The 13,285-nt window shown below is 48.6% G+C and overlaps 1 protein-coding gene across 3 annotated transcripts in view; it reads right to left on the minus strand.

The window, feature by feature from the left end:
* LOC111149981 (neuron navigator 2) overlaps nucleotides 1-13,285 on the minus strand; it is a 393,207-nt gene that overhangs the window by 26,347 nt on the left and 353,575 nt on the right. For 2 of the 3 annotated variants that reach the window (XM_022507268.1, XM_022507267.1), the window contains 5 exons: nucleotides 12,262-12,345; nucleotides 11,585-11,696; nucleotides 10,135-10,280; nucleotides 7,723-7,731; nucleotides 7,147-7,319 (listed from right to left, as the gene is read on the minus strand). In XM_022507268.1, coding sequence (XP_022362976.1) covers nucleotides 7,147-7,319; nucleotides 7,723-7,731; nucleotides 10,135-10,280; nucleotides 11,585-11,696; nucleotides 12,262-12,345 — 524 coding nt within the window. The remainder of the gene's footprint in view (nucleotides 1-7,146; nucleotides 7,320-7,722; nucleotides 7,732-10,134; nucleotides 10,281-11,584; nucleotides 11,697-12,261; nucleotides 12,346-13,285) is intronic. The other variant, XM_022507270.1, reaches the window with a different exon arrangement.

Below are 13,285 nucleotides of genomic sequence, written 5' to 3' on the forward strand. Positions count from 1 at the left end.
TGTTTTAGAGATTAGACATTCTAAGTTCAGACCCCTGGGGGGTGACTTTTATTTGCTCAAAAGTGAAAATAACCGAAAGACTCCAGTAGAAGGTGTTAATCTATTCTGGGTCGCATTCTAAAACTCAATCTTTGGGGCACCTGTGTGGATCTGTGTGTTAAGCCTCTGCCTTCGGCTCAGGTCATGATCTCACGGTCCTGGGATCCAGCCCCGCATCGGGCTCTCTGCTCGGTGGGGAGCCTGCCTCCCCCCCTCTCTCTGCCTGCCTCTCTGCCTACTTGTGACCTCTGTCAAATAAATAAATAAAATCTTTTTTTTTTTTTTAAGATTTTATTTATTTATCAGAGAGAGAGAGAGAGGGAGAGAGAGTGAGCACAGGCAGACAGAATGGCAGGCAGAGGCAGAGGGAGAAGCAGGCTCCCCGCAGAGCAAGGAGCCCGATGTGGGACTCGATCCCAGGACACTGGGATCATGACCTGAGCCGAAGGCAGCTGCTTAACCAACTGAGCCACCCAGGCGTCCCTAAATAAAATCTTTAAAAAGAAAAAAAAAAAACCTTCAATCTTTTAAGTGTCTTAAGAGCAACACTTTTTCCTTCCCCCACCTGCCCACACTGCTTCATAAGCTCATGGTAAGGAAGAGAAACCTCTCAGATCATCAGAGAGCAGACAGGAAGATACGACACAGCAGTCCCAGTTTTATGTGAAAACCGAACAATAGTGTGAGGTTGGATGTCCTTCCAGCTGCATGCCAGATCAGGGGATCCCGGGACCCCGTGGAGTCCCTCTGTCTTAAGAGGTGGTCCTCCTAGGCTTAGGTTTGCTGTTCAGATACCTGGCGAGCAGCACTAAATGGAAGATCATAAAAGTCATGATGAATGGCCACGCTAGAAAAGGGGACTCTCAAAAAAAAAAAAAAAAAAGTCTGTTGATTTCAAAGCTCATTGGATCTGGAGTTAGGCGTGATCCAGGATAAGCAGCTTTGACATTTCTTGGACTGAAGATAGAAAAAAAAGGAGGAAAAAACCCCAAATAAACAAAAAAAAAGAACAAACCACGTTCACAAAGTTGAAGCTGATTATCTCCGAAGGACATGGTGAGCGTGTGGTCTCTGCAGAAGTAATTGTGGAGCCCACTCTCCAAGACCAAGTCCTGGATTTGAGGCCAAAAAAAGCCTGACCTGTAAAACTGGTTGAGGGTGTGGAAACATTCATTGCCAGAGGGAAACCATTTATAATTGTTAAAAGAGATGTAATGTATTTGGGGGCAGAAAGGACTAGAAGAAAAGTTTAACACCTGAATGGCCAAATCTTTTTGTTGTTATTTTCTCAACCTGCACTTGAAGGGTTTTCATTTGAGAGATGGTAAGAGAGGAAAACTACCTCTGATTTTTAAAAGTGGTTAGCGGCCAAGGAAGTTTCTCAGCTTCAAAATCTTCTAAAACCTCTAACAAACACCTGAAAATGTTATGATTATTCCCACTCCATGCCTTTGAGAAACTAAGGTGAACAGATCTGGGATAAGAGGCTAGAAAATAACTTCAGACCCTCCTCTCCCACCCACCACCTCTGTGCTTTGACTAAACGACGGTTTATAAGGTTTAACTATATAGTCACGCCTTTTCTGATTTGCCAAGGTTTGCAGCGGGAGCTCACAAACACTGGTTTCTTCTTGAGAGAGTATGGTTTCCTGGTTTAAATGGACTGTGAAGTCTGAAGAAAATTCCATCATGACACTCCACTCACTGCTAAACTGTGCCCCGCACAGACCTTGGAGGCTCTAATTCACTGCAGGGAGTAGTTGGCTTTGATTCACACCGTCAATCTGGTGTGTCTGGCCCTCTGGGGCAGGCGTTTTGCCCCAGTCCCCTCCACATGGTCTGTGCCTTTCCCCAAGAAAGCTTTTGCAGCAAGAGAGACAAGACTTCTTCAGCACCCACTTTGTGGGATAGAACACACGGGCTACTTTGCAAAACCTGGCCAATGACTTGGCAAAGAGAAGCAAACTAAGATAAAGTCTGTGTTGAGAATAAGTGCACTGAGAGTACTGTGCTCCCCTAAAATAGCCCAGTTCTCAGAAACACACAACTGCAAGGTGACATGGAAGGTATGTCCTACTCAACACAGAGAGGATGTTCAAAATTAAAGTTCAAAACTTTAATTTTCTAGCAATCTCTCTACCCAACGTAGGGCTCTAACCCATAACCCCGAGATCAAGAGCCTGGCAGAATCCACCACCTGAGCCAGCCAGGTGCCCCGAAAACTAAGTTCTTCTGCAACAGTCCCAGCTAAGTTTTAGTCTCTAACCCTAGTGCCCAGGTTCCTTCCACGGTAGCCTTCTGTTACGTCTCCGAAGATTTGGTTGCACTCAACAGGTTACTCCCTACATGGCTGCTGGCTGCTCCAAGACCAGGGTTCTCTGCATCATTTCCGGTGCCTAATCACACTGACCAGTATGTAATAGGTGCTCAGCAAATGCTTACTGAATACACAAACAACTGTGCCAGGTAGCCGAAGAGTATCAGTTTGCTCCATCCACTACTAACTCCGTGGAGATGTATTACAATTATCCCCTTTCAAACAGGGGGAGGGTGAGTCCTGGAGAGATTACCGTGCCCGTGAAAAAAAAAAATCAGCGTAACAGAATCAGGATAAAACCTGGTGGGTCTACTTAAGTCTAGAGCCCATGCTCCTGAAATGCATCCAGCAGGCACTCAGTACATGCTCATCCACTTCATGGACCACTTACTGAAGCAACCTGATGTCGATTTTTTCCTACTCAGTCCCTACCATGTTACTCCCCTATTTCCGCTGTCCCGGCCAGATGCAGGGCTGGTGGCATACCTAATTTTAAATGCCTCAAGTGTGGGAACCACTGCCTTCCCACACTACCATTCCTTTCGCCCACAGGGTAGGCACTTTTCTGGGCCCCCGACTCCTCTGCCTTGGGTTTCTTCTTTGAACTTCCTCTCACTTCTAGATTTGCACATTCTTACAAACCCTTCAAGGTTGGAAAGAAGCATTTGCTTTCTGCCCACCCGCTGGAAAACCAGACCAAAAACAAACATCTCCAGTGTGCACGGATGCTGTGGAATGCTGGAGAAGGGCAGCAGACCAGAGTCTGCCCCGCCCAGTCCCTATGGGAGAGCGGGTTTGGAGGCAGCGTTCTCGAGATGGCTGCTGGGAAGGCTGCATGGCCAAGTGCGTCACCCACTCTCCCTCATCCTCCCCGACTGCCTGGCAGCACGTGGTCCAGCTACCGCCTCCCTCCCAGCAGTTTCTTTTCTCTGCTTCCAGTTTTCCTCCCACCTCTCCCTGTCTCGCTGGCTGCTCTCCTTGCGCACCCCGAGGTCAGAGCACCCCGAGCTCAGTCCTTGGCCCTCTGGCTCCTCTCTATCTTTATCCAGCCCTGTGGAGAATCCTCCAGGTTCTCAGCCTTCAGGACCACCTATGAGCCCACGTCTCCCAGATCTAGACCTCCAGGAGCCCCAGGCTGGTTGGCATCTCCGCATGGGTGTCTCCTGAGCAGCTCAGACTTTACACAGTCAAGCCAGAGCTTCTGATAGCCGCCTTGCCCTGCCCATGCCTTCCACCTATTCCAGAAATAATGCTTCCACATACCTAGGTACGCAAGATGCAAATCTAAGAATACTCAAGGATTCTTCTTCTCTTTCCTTCACACCTGACATCTCCACATGCTGTCAGCTTTCTTCTAGAACACAGCTTAAAATCCATCCAGGACTCACTACTACGAATCACCATGTTTCATCTAATATCTGAATGTCTGCAAATCCAACAGTGCCTACCTCCCTGTGGCTTATACTGTATTTTTTGGGGGGGTGTAGTGGGGACAAAGAACAAATAACTTGAGGAAATCTACACGTCAGGTGGTGACACAGGCCATGGCGAGAAACAGAACACGGCTAAGGGGGTGATGGGGAGTGCTGGCTGTGGGAGGGGGCTATTTTACACAAGGGGTGCAGGCAAAGCATTAGTGAGAAGGAAACACTGAGCACCTGAAGAAAGAGAGTATCTAGGGGAGGAGTGGGACAGGCAGAGGACACAGAAAGGACAAAGGCCCGGGGATGTGTGACTGGAGTGTTCCAAGGATAGGAAAGAGCCCACAGTGGGGTGGACAAAGGGGAGAGTGCTATTAGCCTTTACGTGGTTGCCTTACTTCCACTCTTGCTCCCCCGAATTCCTTATCTGCAGGGAGGAGACTGATCCTTGTGAAACATACATTCAGATGATGTTACATTCCTGCTTGAAACTCTCTGGTGCACGGGGCACCTGGCTGGCTCAGTCAGTGGAGCATATGGCCCTTGATTCTGGGGTCATGAATTTGAGTCCCACACTGGATGTAAAGATTACTTAAATAAACTTAGGGGGGGAAAAAAAACCTCTCCATGGGCTGCCTGAGTAGCTCAGTCCGTTAAGTGTCCATCTCTTGATGTTGGCTCAGATCATGACGTCTCACGGTCGTGAGATCGAGTCTGAGATAGTTCTCTGTGCTCAGCCTGAGATTCTCTCCCTCTGCACCCTCTACCCTGTGTGGCTGTCTCTCTAAAATAAATAAATCTTAAAACAAAAACAAAAACAAAAAACCCAAAACACCTCTCCAATGGCTGATAACCCATCACACATAGAAGCAGATGCAAATTTATTTTGACTTCAGTGCCTCCCATGTTCTGGCCCTGCCTCCTTCCATGGCCTCCTTTCTTGCTACTTTCCTACTTCCTATCATGCAGCAGCCACACTTGCCACACAGGGACCATCCCTCCTCCCCAGCCACACCCAGCCTGTCTCCACCTTAGGCTCCTTGAGCTCTCTTGGGGGGGGGGGTCAGGAATGCTGCAGGGAGCCTATTTCCTTCCCCTCCTGTGTGCGAGATTTCACTTCTTCCCTTGTGGGTGGGACGGCCCTGCTCAGTGGACTGGGAAGAGGGAACATGTGTCTCTCCAGGCCTGGCCCATAAAACTCTCCTGCACTCTCTCCCCTCCCCCACTTCCCACCTGCTGGCTGGACACAGAGTTCTCAGCAGAGGACTCAGGTCCTGTGGGATGGCTCGTGCAGAAGATGGAAGGAGACTTCTGTGGCAGGCCGCCTGCTGATTGACGATGCATACCTGTCCTAGGTTCCGAGTGAACCAGAGATCAACAGTCCCGTGTCAAGCCACTGAGCCCTGCGACCGCATATGTTACAGCAGCTAGTGTTATGGAGCAGAACTTACTAGTGGTCCCTCTTATCATGCAGATCTCAGCTGGAATATCCCCTCCTTTCCTGGCCGCCCCATCCACAGTTGCTGCCAGGTACTCTGTGTCCCAACATACCATTTTAATTCCCAGTGTGAACCCTTAGCTCATTGTTTTCTAGTTTATTCAGATTTCTTTCATGTCTGCCTCTCACCCGAGGATACAGGGTCTATCAGAATTGGAACTTCATCCATCTGGTTCACTGCTGTACCCGGTGCCTGGCATGGAGCAAGAGCAGAAGCCAGGAGAAGTAGAGGCTCTGCTGTTCCCTGTCACTCACTTCCTGCCTTATGTGGTGTCCAGGCAGTTGGTGCGCTGCAAAGACTCAGCCGAGTCCCTCATCCACACTACCTGCACCCATCCCATAAGTCAGCCTTGGGACACAGGTGCGGCTGCTGTCTTCAGCAGGGTGGCCTGCTGGCTAAGTGGACTTAGGGACAGCTCCCTACATCTGGCCTCCTGAGACGGAAGGGGCAGAGGAAGGAGGTCCTTCATGCATAGTATCTGACTGGGCCCTCACAAGAATCCAGGCAAGTAGATGAAATTAACCTCATTTTCACCCATGATGAAACTGACATGTCCAGACACCCACTTTCTTATCCAACCTCAGCCGCAGTGGCTCTCTTCTGGGCACGGTCTCATCTCATCAACTGTCCCTGCAAAGCACTTGGGCTGCAATTCTCTCACTCCTGGCCTGGTATACCATGGCCTCTAAGGGAATTTCATCCGATGGGGCAGGGGCGATTTTTCTCACCTCTGCAGGGGGCTGGCTGGCTGTGCCACCCTCTGAGCTGACACCTGGGTCCCCATCTGTCCATCTCAAGCCATTCCTGATGTGCTCCTGCCTCTCGAGTCTGGGATTTTCTTTTTAGATGGGGCAGAGGACTGTCTCCCTACACCCCTGATGGAGCAATGATCAGTGGGTGCTCAGTGGAGACCATGGGAGGTTGGCTGGGCAAGAGAAGAGGACTCTATCTATGTACCTCGTTGCCAAGGGAAATGGCACCTAAGCCAATGTCACATGAGCAAACACTTGTCTCACTTAACAGAAGCAGCTGCATTCCCGAAAAGTTCTTTACAAATTGACTCATTTAAAATTTACTAGGGGAGTCCCTGGTGACCAATCATTTTACCAAATATAGAACCCTTTGGTAAAGAGAATTATATCACCGAGTCTTCTCCATTTGTTAAACTTCCAGTTGCTGAGGGCTGACCTCAGAGAAAGAGTTAACACCAAATTTTGATCAGAGAAGGATGGCATAATCTCTTAAGTCTTGCCACAAAAATGAGCTAAGCGGCACCTGGGTGGCTCAGTGGGTTGAGCCTCTGCCTTTGGCTCAGGTCATGATCCCAGGATCCTGGGATCGAGCCCCACATCGGGGGGTCTCTGCTCAGCAGGGAGCCTGCTTCCCCCCCCCCCCACCTGCCTCTCTGCCTACTTGTGATCTCCCTCTCTGTCAAATAAATTAAAAAAAAAAAATTTAAAAAATGCACTAAAAATTTCAGCAAAAACTAACACTCATAACACTATCTTCCCCTCTCAGCAAGACGGTTGTAGCCCTTTCACATCCATTTACCTCGTCTGATCCTTACAATCAGATAAGGAGCCAACAACCATTATCCCAGTTTGACAAATAAAAAAAGGGAAACAGGGAGGTTAAGCCCTTGCCCATGGCCACCCAGTGATGCCATCAGAACAACAATGGAAGATTCCTCTCTCGACCTCTCCAGCCCTAAAGCATTGGAAGAACATGCCCAGTCCTATGAAAGCATGACGTACAAAACTCCAAGGAGAAGATGAATGCTAACAGGACACCTCTCCATTCCTATCTGGGAGGGCTCCTGGGGGCCAAAGGCATTGTCTGACCCACGTGCATCCCCAAGGGACAGACTCACAGGGAGTTTGAGTGGGAGCCCCTCAGCAGTGGCGTGGAACCCGTGGACCCGTTGTGCGGTAACTTGGGTGAGGAAGGCAATGAGGAATCGGTCATCTCCTCGATGTCAGAATGAGAGGATGCAGACTTGGGGGACTTCTTCTTCCCAAAGGCTTGCTTGAAGGAGCTGCGTAACTGAACACACGAGACTGTCAGCCAGGCCGGGGCTGCAACCAACACTCAGGCCTTGGCCAAACAGAGACATGCAGACAAAAGAGCAATTAATTCTCCCACGTGTCCCCCCCACCAATGACAAAGGTTCCCAACAGCTCTCTTGAATCAGTGCAGTAAGGGAAGAAGAGTTATCTGGTGCTGACAGCTCAGAGGACTGGACCTGTGGGTGACATTCCATGCCTACTCCTGCTTCGAGGCTAGATGCCAACAGCAAGACAGAGCCTGGCTCAGCAGATGGATGGCGGAAGGATGAGGTTACACAGCAACAAAGCAGGAATGCTCAGACATGGTGACGGATGCAGAGATTAGTCATATCAATGGATGGGTTAGCTTGGTATCTGATATTAACGTCGGTATTGCTTACCTCATTGACCTGCCAGGGAAAACGCAAGCAAAAAAATGGGGAAGGGGAAGGAAAAAAGACAATTTTTAACAGAGAAAGCCAGTGACAGGGAAAGCCTCGGACTTTTCAGACACAACATGGCCAATAGTAAACACCACACACAGAGAAGGTTTCCGGTAGGAACATGGATCTTCCCGAGCATTACAGGCATCTTCCTTCATTATGAAAGGAAAGGAACAGCGCTTCTGGGAGTCCCTACAATCCAAGTGCTTCCAGCTTCTTTGGTGGAAATGACTGCCCCTGACCGTCCTGTGATTCTCACACTTCTGTCTCTTAAGGCCTTAACTTTTTTTTTTTTGGCATGTCTGTGTCTTCTTTTCTCAGCAAGAATAGCTTCACTGCTGCACTAGTCCCTACATGGCTGTAGCGCCTCCGGAGAGATCTACTTAGGAGTTCCTGCTGTCCTTGTGTACACATAAGATGATATTAGCCAATTAGCCATCTCAATTGCTAATCAAAAAAAAAAAAGGTATTTCTAAGAAATTTATTAACTATATTGGGAAAAAAGGGACTGGCATATCACAAATTCCCCAAATTATGAGATGGAGCCGGAAACTCTAATGAGAACATAAAGAATTAAAGTGCAGGGTCTTCTCTGAAAGCCATGATAAGCATGTATTTTTCTAGACCAAGAAAGTTAAGTTTTGTTTTGAAAAAAGGTCTTTTGAAAAGTAATTTCCATTTTACTAAAACCTTTTTTCTGAAAACATCCTGGCGGTTTTCTTAGCCATTAAGAAATTCTGAAACAGGCCATTCTGAAATAGTTAATGGGATTTTTTTGCTCATCAATATTAGATCCATAAGGAATGGCACATCCAAGTGCGGCTGATCGAGATCCCAGTTCCTACTTTTCATCAAATTTCCAGTTACAGAAACAGAAAGATCTGGCACACAAACCACCAACCTCAAGACTTGCCCCTACCTCTGAAAAAGGGCCATGTGGAGGAGGAAATGACAAAGATTAGACAGAATTCAGCTTTGAGATCATCTGAGAATGCCCATTCTTTATCTTCCCTTCTACCAATAACCAAGAACCGTCTTAATGCAAGTAAATAAGTTTTAGTTCTTGAACTGGAGAAAATGGATAAACACGGTTTTTCATAGAAAATAATTCTCTCTCATCACTTTGATAATCAAGGCAGACCATATTTTACCAATAGCATATTAGAAACATCAACATACGTTAATGCTATTTAAGGCATAGCAGATGAGTTGACTAAAAGCCATTAGTAACGAAGAAAAAAACTTCATCAGAATGATGAGAGGGTCACGCTAAACTGGTCTTACGGTCTTCCAGCACAAGTCATCAGCAACCAGAATTCCTCAAACTGCGACTGCTCTATGGCCAGACCTCGCCACCCATCCAAGATAACACAAAATGAGGAGAAGTGTATGGAATGGATGAAGACACTGAGGTTACTATGGAAACACGATGCTGTCAGCACTGATGGATGGGGCGCTGTGAGCACTAGCCAGCTTCAGATCAACCTGAGCTACCTCTGCACTGAAGACAGGGAGCAGCAAACGCCAACCAGAGCTCCCCAGCCTTGACACAACTAAAAATGGGTCGGTAGGAGGGCACCTGGCTGGCTTGGTCAGTGCAGCATACGACTCTTGATCTCGGGGTCGTGAGTTCAAGTCCCATGTTGGGCATAGAATCTACTTTTAAAAAAATTGGGTGGGTGGGTGTAATATTCCCAGGAGAATGGGAAAAAAACTGCTCAAGACACCACTGTACAGAAATTTGAGTAGCTCACTGGGATTAAGGAAACCATAGAGAAACAATGCATAGGAGACTGGGTCTATTAAACTTGCCATTTTGAAGTACAACACCCCAGTTTAAAACCTTTCAGTAACTCCTAATATCTACATTATGAAACTTTCACTTTACAGGGCATGGTTAAAAACCGTTCAGAGAAAATTGGTTTCATGCCATCAGAGGTAACTGTGTAAAGAAACAGATAAGGATTCTGGATAATGATGGGATAATTAGCAATACACATTCCAAAAAAAAAAAAAAATAATAATAATAACTAAAAAGAAACCACTGAAGAGTAACTTTGCTCTAGTACCTGGGACTTTGTGGCTAACGTTACAAGGAGGAGGGAATGACACATATATGAAATGAAAGATGAGTATGTCACATAAAATCTCATGAAACAGAAAACTCCAAGATGGTGGTATTTTCGTGAGTCCTGGTACTTGGCTGAGCACAACACAATTTTGGTAGAAACATACCCACAAGCTTCTTTGGATCCACTCCCAAAGGTCTACGCTCTGGAGTAAAGAGTTAGCCTGGGGGCTCTTTCTGGGGGTGGGGGGTGGGGATACTGGTCTGCTGGTACCCACGAAGGTCTCTGGTTGTGCACTCACCCAATTCTTTCTCTTCTTTTTCTTGGAATCACTCTCTACGTTGCTGCCCACGCTGGAGTGGCTGGTGGCGCTGTTGATGCTGGACACACTGTCCGAGGAGTGTTGTCTGCGGATACGGAGGTCTGCCGACTGCGAGGTGCCGTTTCCTGGGGATGCAAGGCAGGAGGTCAGCAGCTGCAGCCTTCAGCCCATCCCTCTGTCCCAGGGAAAATGACACACCTAAATCCACACACCCGGGCACTGCTGGGTATTTCCCATTAGACATGAACTTCTGTTCTCAGCTGCTGGTTTTAAGATCCTTGAGCAGGTCCACGCTGAGCCCTCTTCAGTCAATTACCTTAGGGCCCGATCTAGCCACTCCACCAAAAAGAAGCCAGGGGAGGCTTCGAGAGAGAATTCCCTGACCCTGCCACCAGCTTTCTTAAGCTTGAGACCAGGACCCAATGACGTTTCTGAACTGTGGCAGTCACCTGTGTTGTCGGGGTGCCTCCCACCACCCCACTCTGCCCTGTACGCTCCTGCCTCACTAGCCTTCTCTTGACCCCTCGGGAATGCCGAGCCCATCTCATCTCAGGGTCTTAACATGTGAGAGCCCCTCTTCCTGGAACGCGCTCTTTGCTCACTCGGGCTGCCAGTCCCTCCCATTTCAACTCTGTCATCACGTTTCAGAGACCTGGTATCTGAAATCACGGAGATGCCAAATACAGGTTGTGGCCAGTTTTCCGCACAAGCACAGAACTAAACCCGCAGCCTACTCTTTACGAGCACCAGCTGCGGAGTCAGAGAGACCTGGGTTCTAGTCCCACTTCGTGTATCTTACTACTGTGACCTCTGGACGGGGCTCTCGCCCCCGCAACCCACTGTTCTCATCAATCCAATGTGGAGAGGACCAGCACTGCCCTTGTAAGGTTGTCATGGGAGGAAAATGAGAGAGTGAATAATTTACAACACTGAGCAGAGTGCTTAGAACACAGTGCGTGTCCCCTAAATGCTGGCTGTCACTGTGACTTGTACCATCACCGACAACATCACTGCGGCGGGAGGGAACTCATCCTCCCAGCCCAATCTGGCCTCCAGGTAAGATACACAAGCACGAAGCAATTGACTCAGAAACACTTCCCTGGATGAACACGAGATGCTGATTTCAGGCTGGCCCGCGTCCACATGTAAATATGAGGACACCAGTGAAATTAAGCGAAACACTTTTGACACTTCACCAATATAAACAGATTTTCTTCCACGTTTGAGCTACATCAGGGAAAAGACTGAGCTGGAAGAGCTATCTTCCTAGAGGCCTGGAGTCACGGACCACAAGTGTCTTCCTCCCGGGACCTGTCTGACTGACAGGGACATGCACCCCGGGGCAGGGAGGCTGCGACACACGTCATCAGGGGAAGGTTCCTAAGGGCGGGCAGGTCGTTGGTCTGGAGGCTGCCCCCCCTTCCTTTACCTTTGCAGTTGAGCTCTGGCGTGTTAATGACCCCATTAATGGCAGCCTGGGCAGCTGCGTTCTGTTTCTTGAGCAGCTCGATGGTTTTCCTTAACTCATTCAGTTCTGAATCCTGAGGAACAGCAGGAAATACTGGTCATCCTATAGTCACTCTGTACAGAGTTCACATGAACAACAACCCTATTTCAGCACGGAGCAGAGGGAACGAAGGAGTTCCACAAAACCTCTGTCCCCTCCCGTAGGATAGATTGATTTTCAACGGGCGTAGAAACACACAAAAGCAGCAGAAATGGGGGCACGTGGATGGCTCCGTCAGTTAGGCGTCTGCCTTCAGATCGGGTCATGATCTCAGCGTGCTGGGATCAAGCCCCGTGTGGGGGTCCCTGCTCAGCGGGGAATCTGCTGCTCTCTCTGCTCCTCCGCCCTGCTTGTGTTCTCTCTCCCTCTCCCCCTCAAATAAATAAAATCTTTTTTAAAAAGCAGCAGAAACAGGCCTGTGAGAGATGAAGGGTTGCAGCCACTCCACACCCCGCCATTTGGATCAGATGTGCACTCAACAGAGTACAACTCTTTACGATTCGATTCCAAGAGTTCAAATACACTAAAATCCATACCCTTCTCTGAAATAAGAGAGCGTCAATTTGGAGCTGTGCTGTCAGTTCTAAGCAGTTCTTTACCTTTTGCTCAGCCGTCATGGTCAGACTCTGGAGTCTGATGGTCATGTTCCCAAGACTCTGTTCAAAGGCTGCCACCAGATGGGCCTGGAGAAGGAAAGACACAGCCTCAGTCAGACTACCTCGAAAGGCAAGAGGGCCCAGGGGGTGCTGGGTCTTCAGGGCTGAAATCCTCACTGGGGCCCCGTGAGTTAGCTCCCGTCTAATTCTTCAGCCCCTGGAGCCCCACTTTCCACCTTTTTGAGATCCAGTCACTCCAGCTCATGGTGTCCTTAAAGACCCTGTGCTCCTTCCCACCTTAGGTGCTTTGTACCTACTTTCTCCTCTGCCTACAGTGCTCTTCCCCCACACCTCCCTGTCTGGTTTTCATATATCCTTCTCAAGAGATCTCAGCTCGTGTCTTCATGACACCCCCAGATGGGCTGGTTCTCTCATGGTTACTCTTGAAAGCACATGGACTGTTGGTCTACATGCATGTCGGTGTCACAGTTAGGGACACGTGTACTCCAGCAACTACTGCCTCCTGTCTTCCTCCTCTGCTCCCCTGAGCTTTGCTCTCCAAGTGCCAAGCTCACAGGAGAGGCTCACATTGGGCACGTTTGCAGAATGGATGAACACAGTGGTTGGGCTATTTTGTTTATTCTAATCCCGGTTAATAAAAAGCCACTGAAAGGCCCATCTGCTCCCTCCTTGGAGAAACCTTCCCCTGTTCCTCCAAGGAGTTACGGTTTTCCCCCAAGGCCCCTCCATACTTCTTCTTCTTTTTTTTTTTTTTGAGAGTGAGCAAGTGAGGGAGAGAGTACATGCTGGAGTAGGGGCAGAGGGAAAGGGAGAAGCAGGCTCCCCGATGAGCAGGGAGCCCGATGCAGGGCTCAATCCCAGGAGTCTGGGATCATGACCTGAGCTGAAGGCAGAGGCTTAACAACTGAGCCACCCAGGTGCCCCACCTCCATAATTTTATATACCTGTTAGAACACGACATCAGACACGCCACTATTTCATATGGTACTAAGACATCCTGAGAAAT

The sequence above is a fragment of the Enhydra lutris genome, unplaced genomic scaffold (genome assembly GCF_002288905.1).
Source record: "Enhydra lutris kenyoni isolate GAN:26980312 unplaced genomic scaffold, ASM228890v2 scaffoldscaffold22, whole genome shotgun sequence".
NCBI lineage: Eukaryota > Metazoa > Chordata > Mammalia > Carnivora > Mustelidae > Enhydra > Enhydra lutris.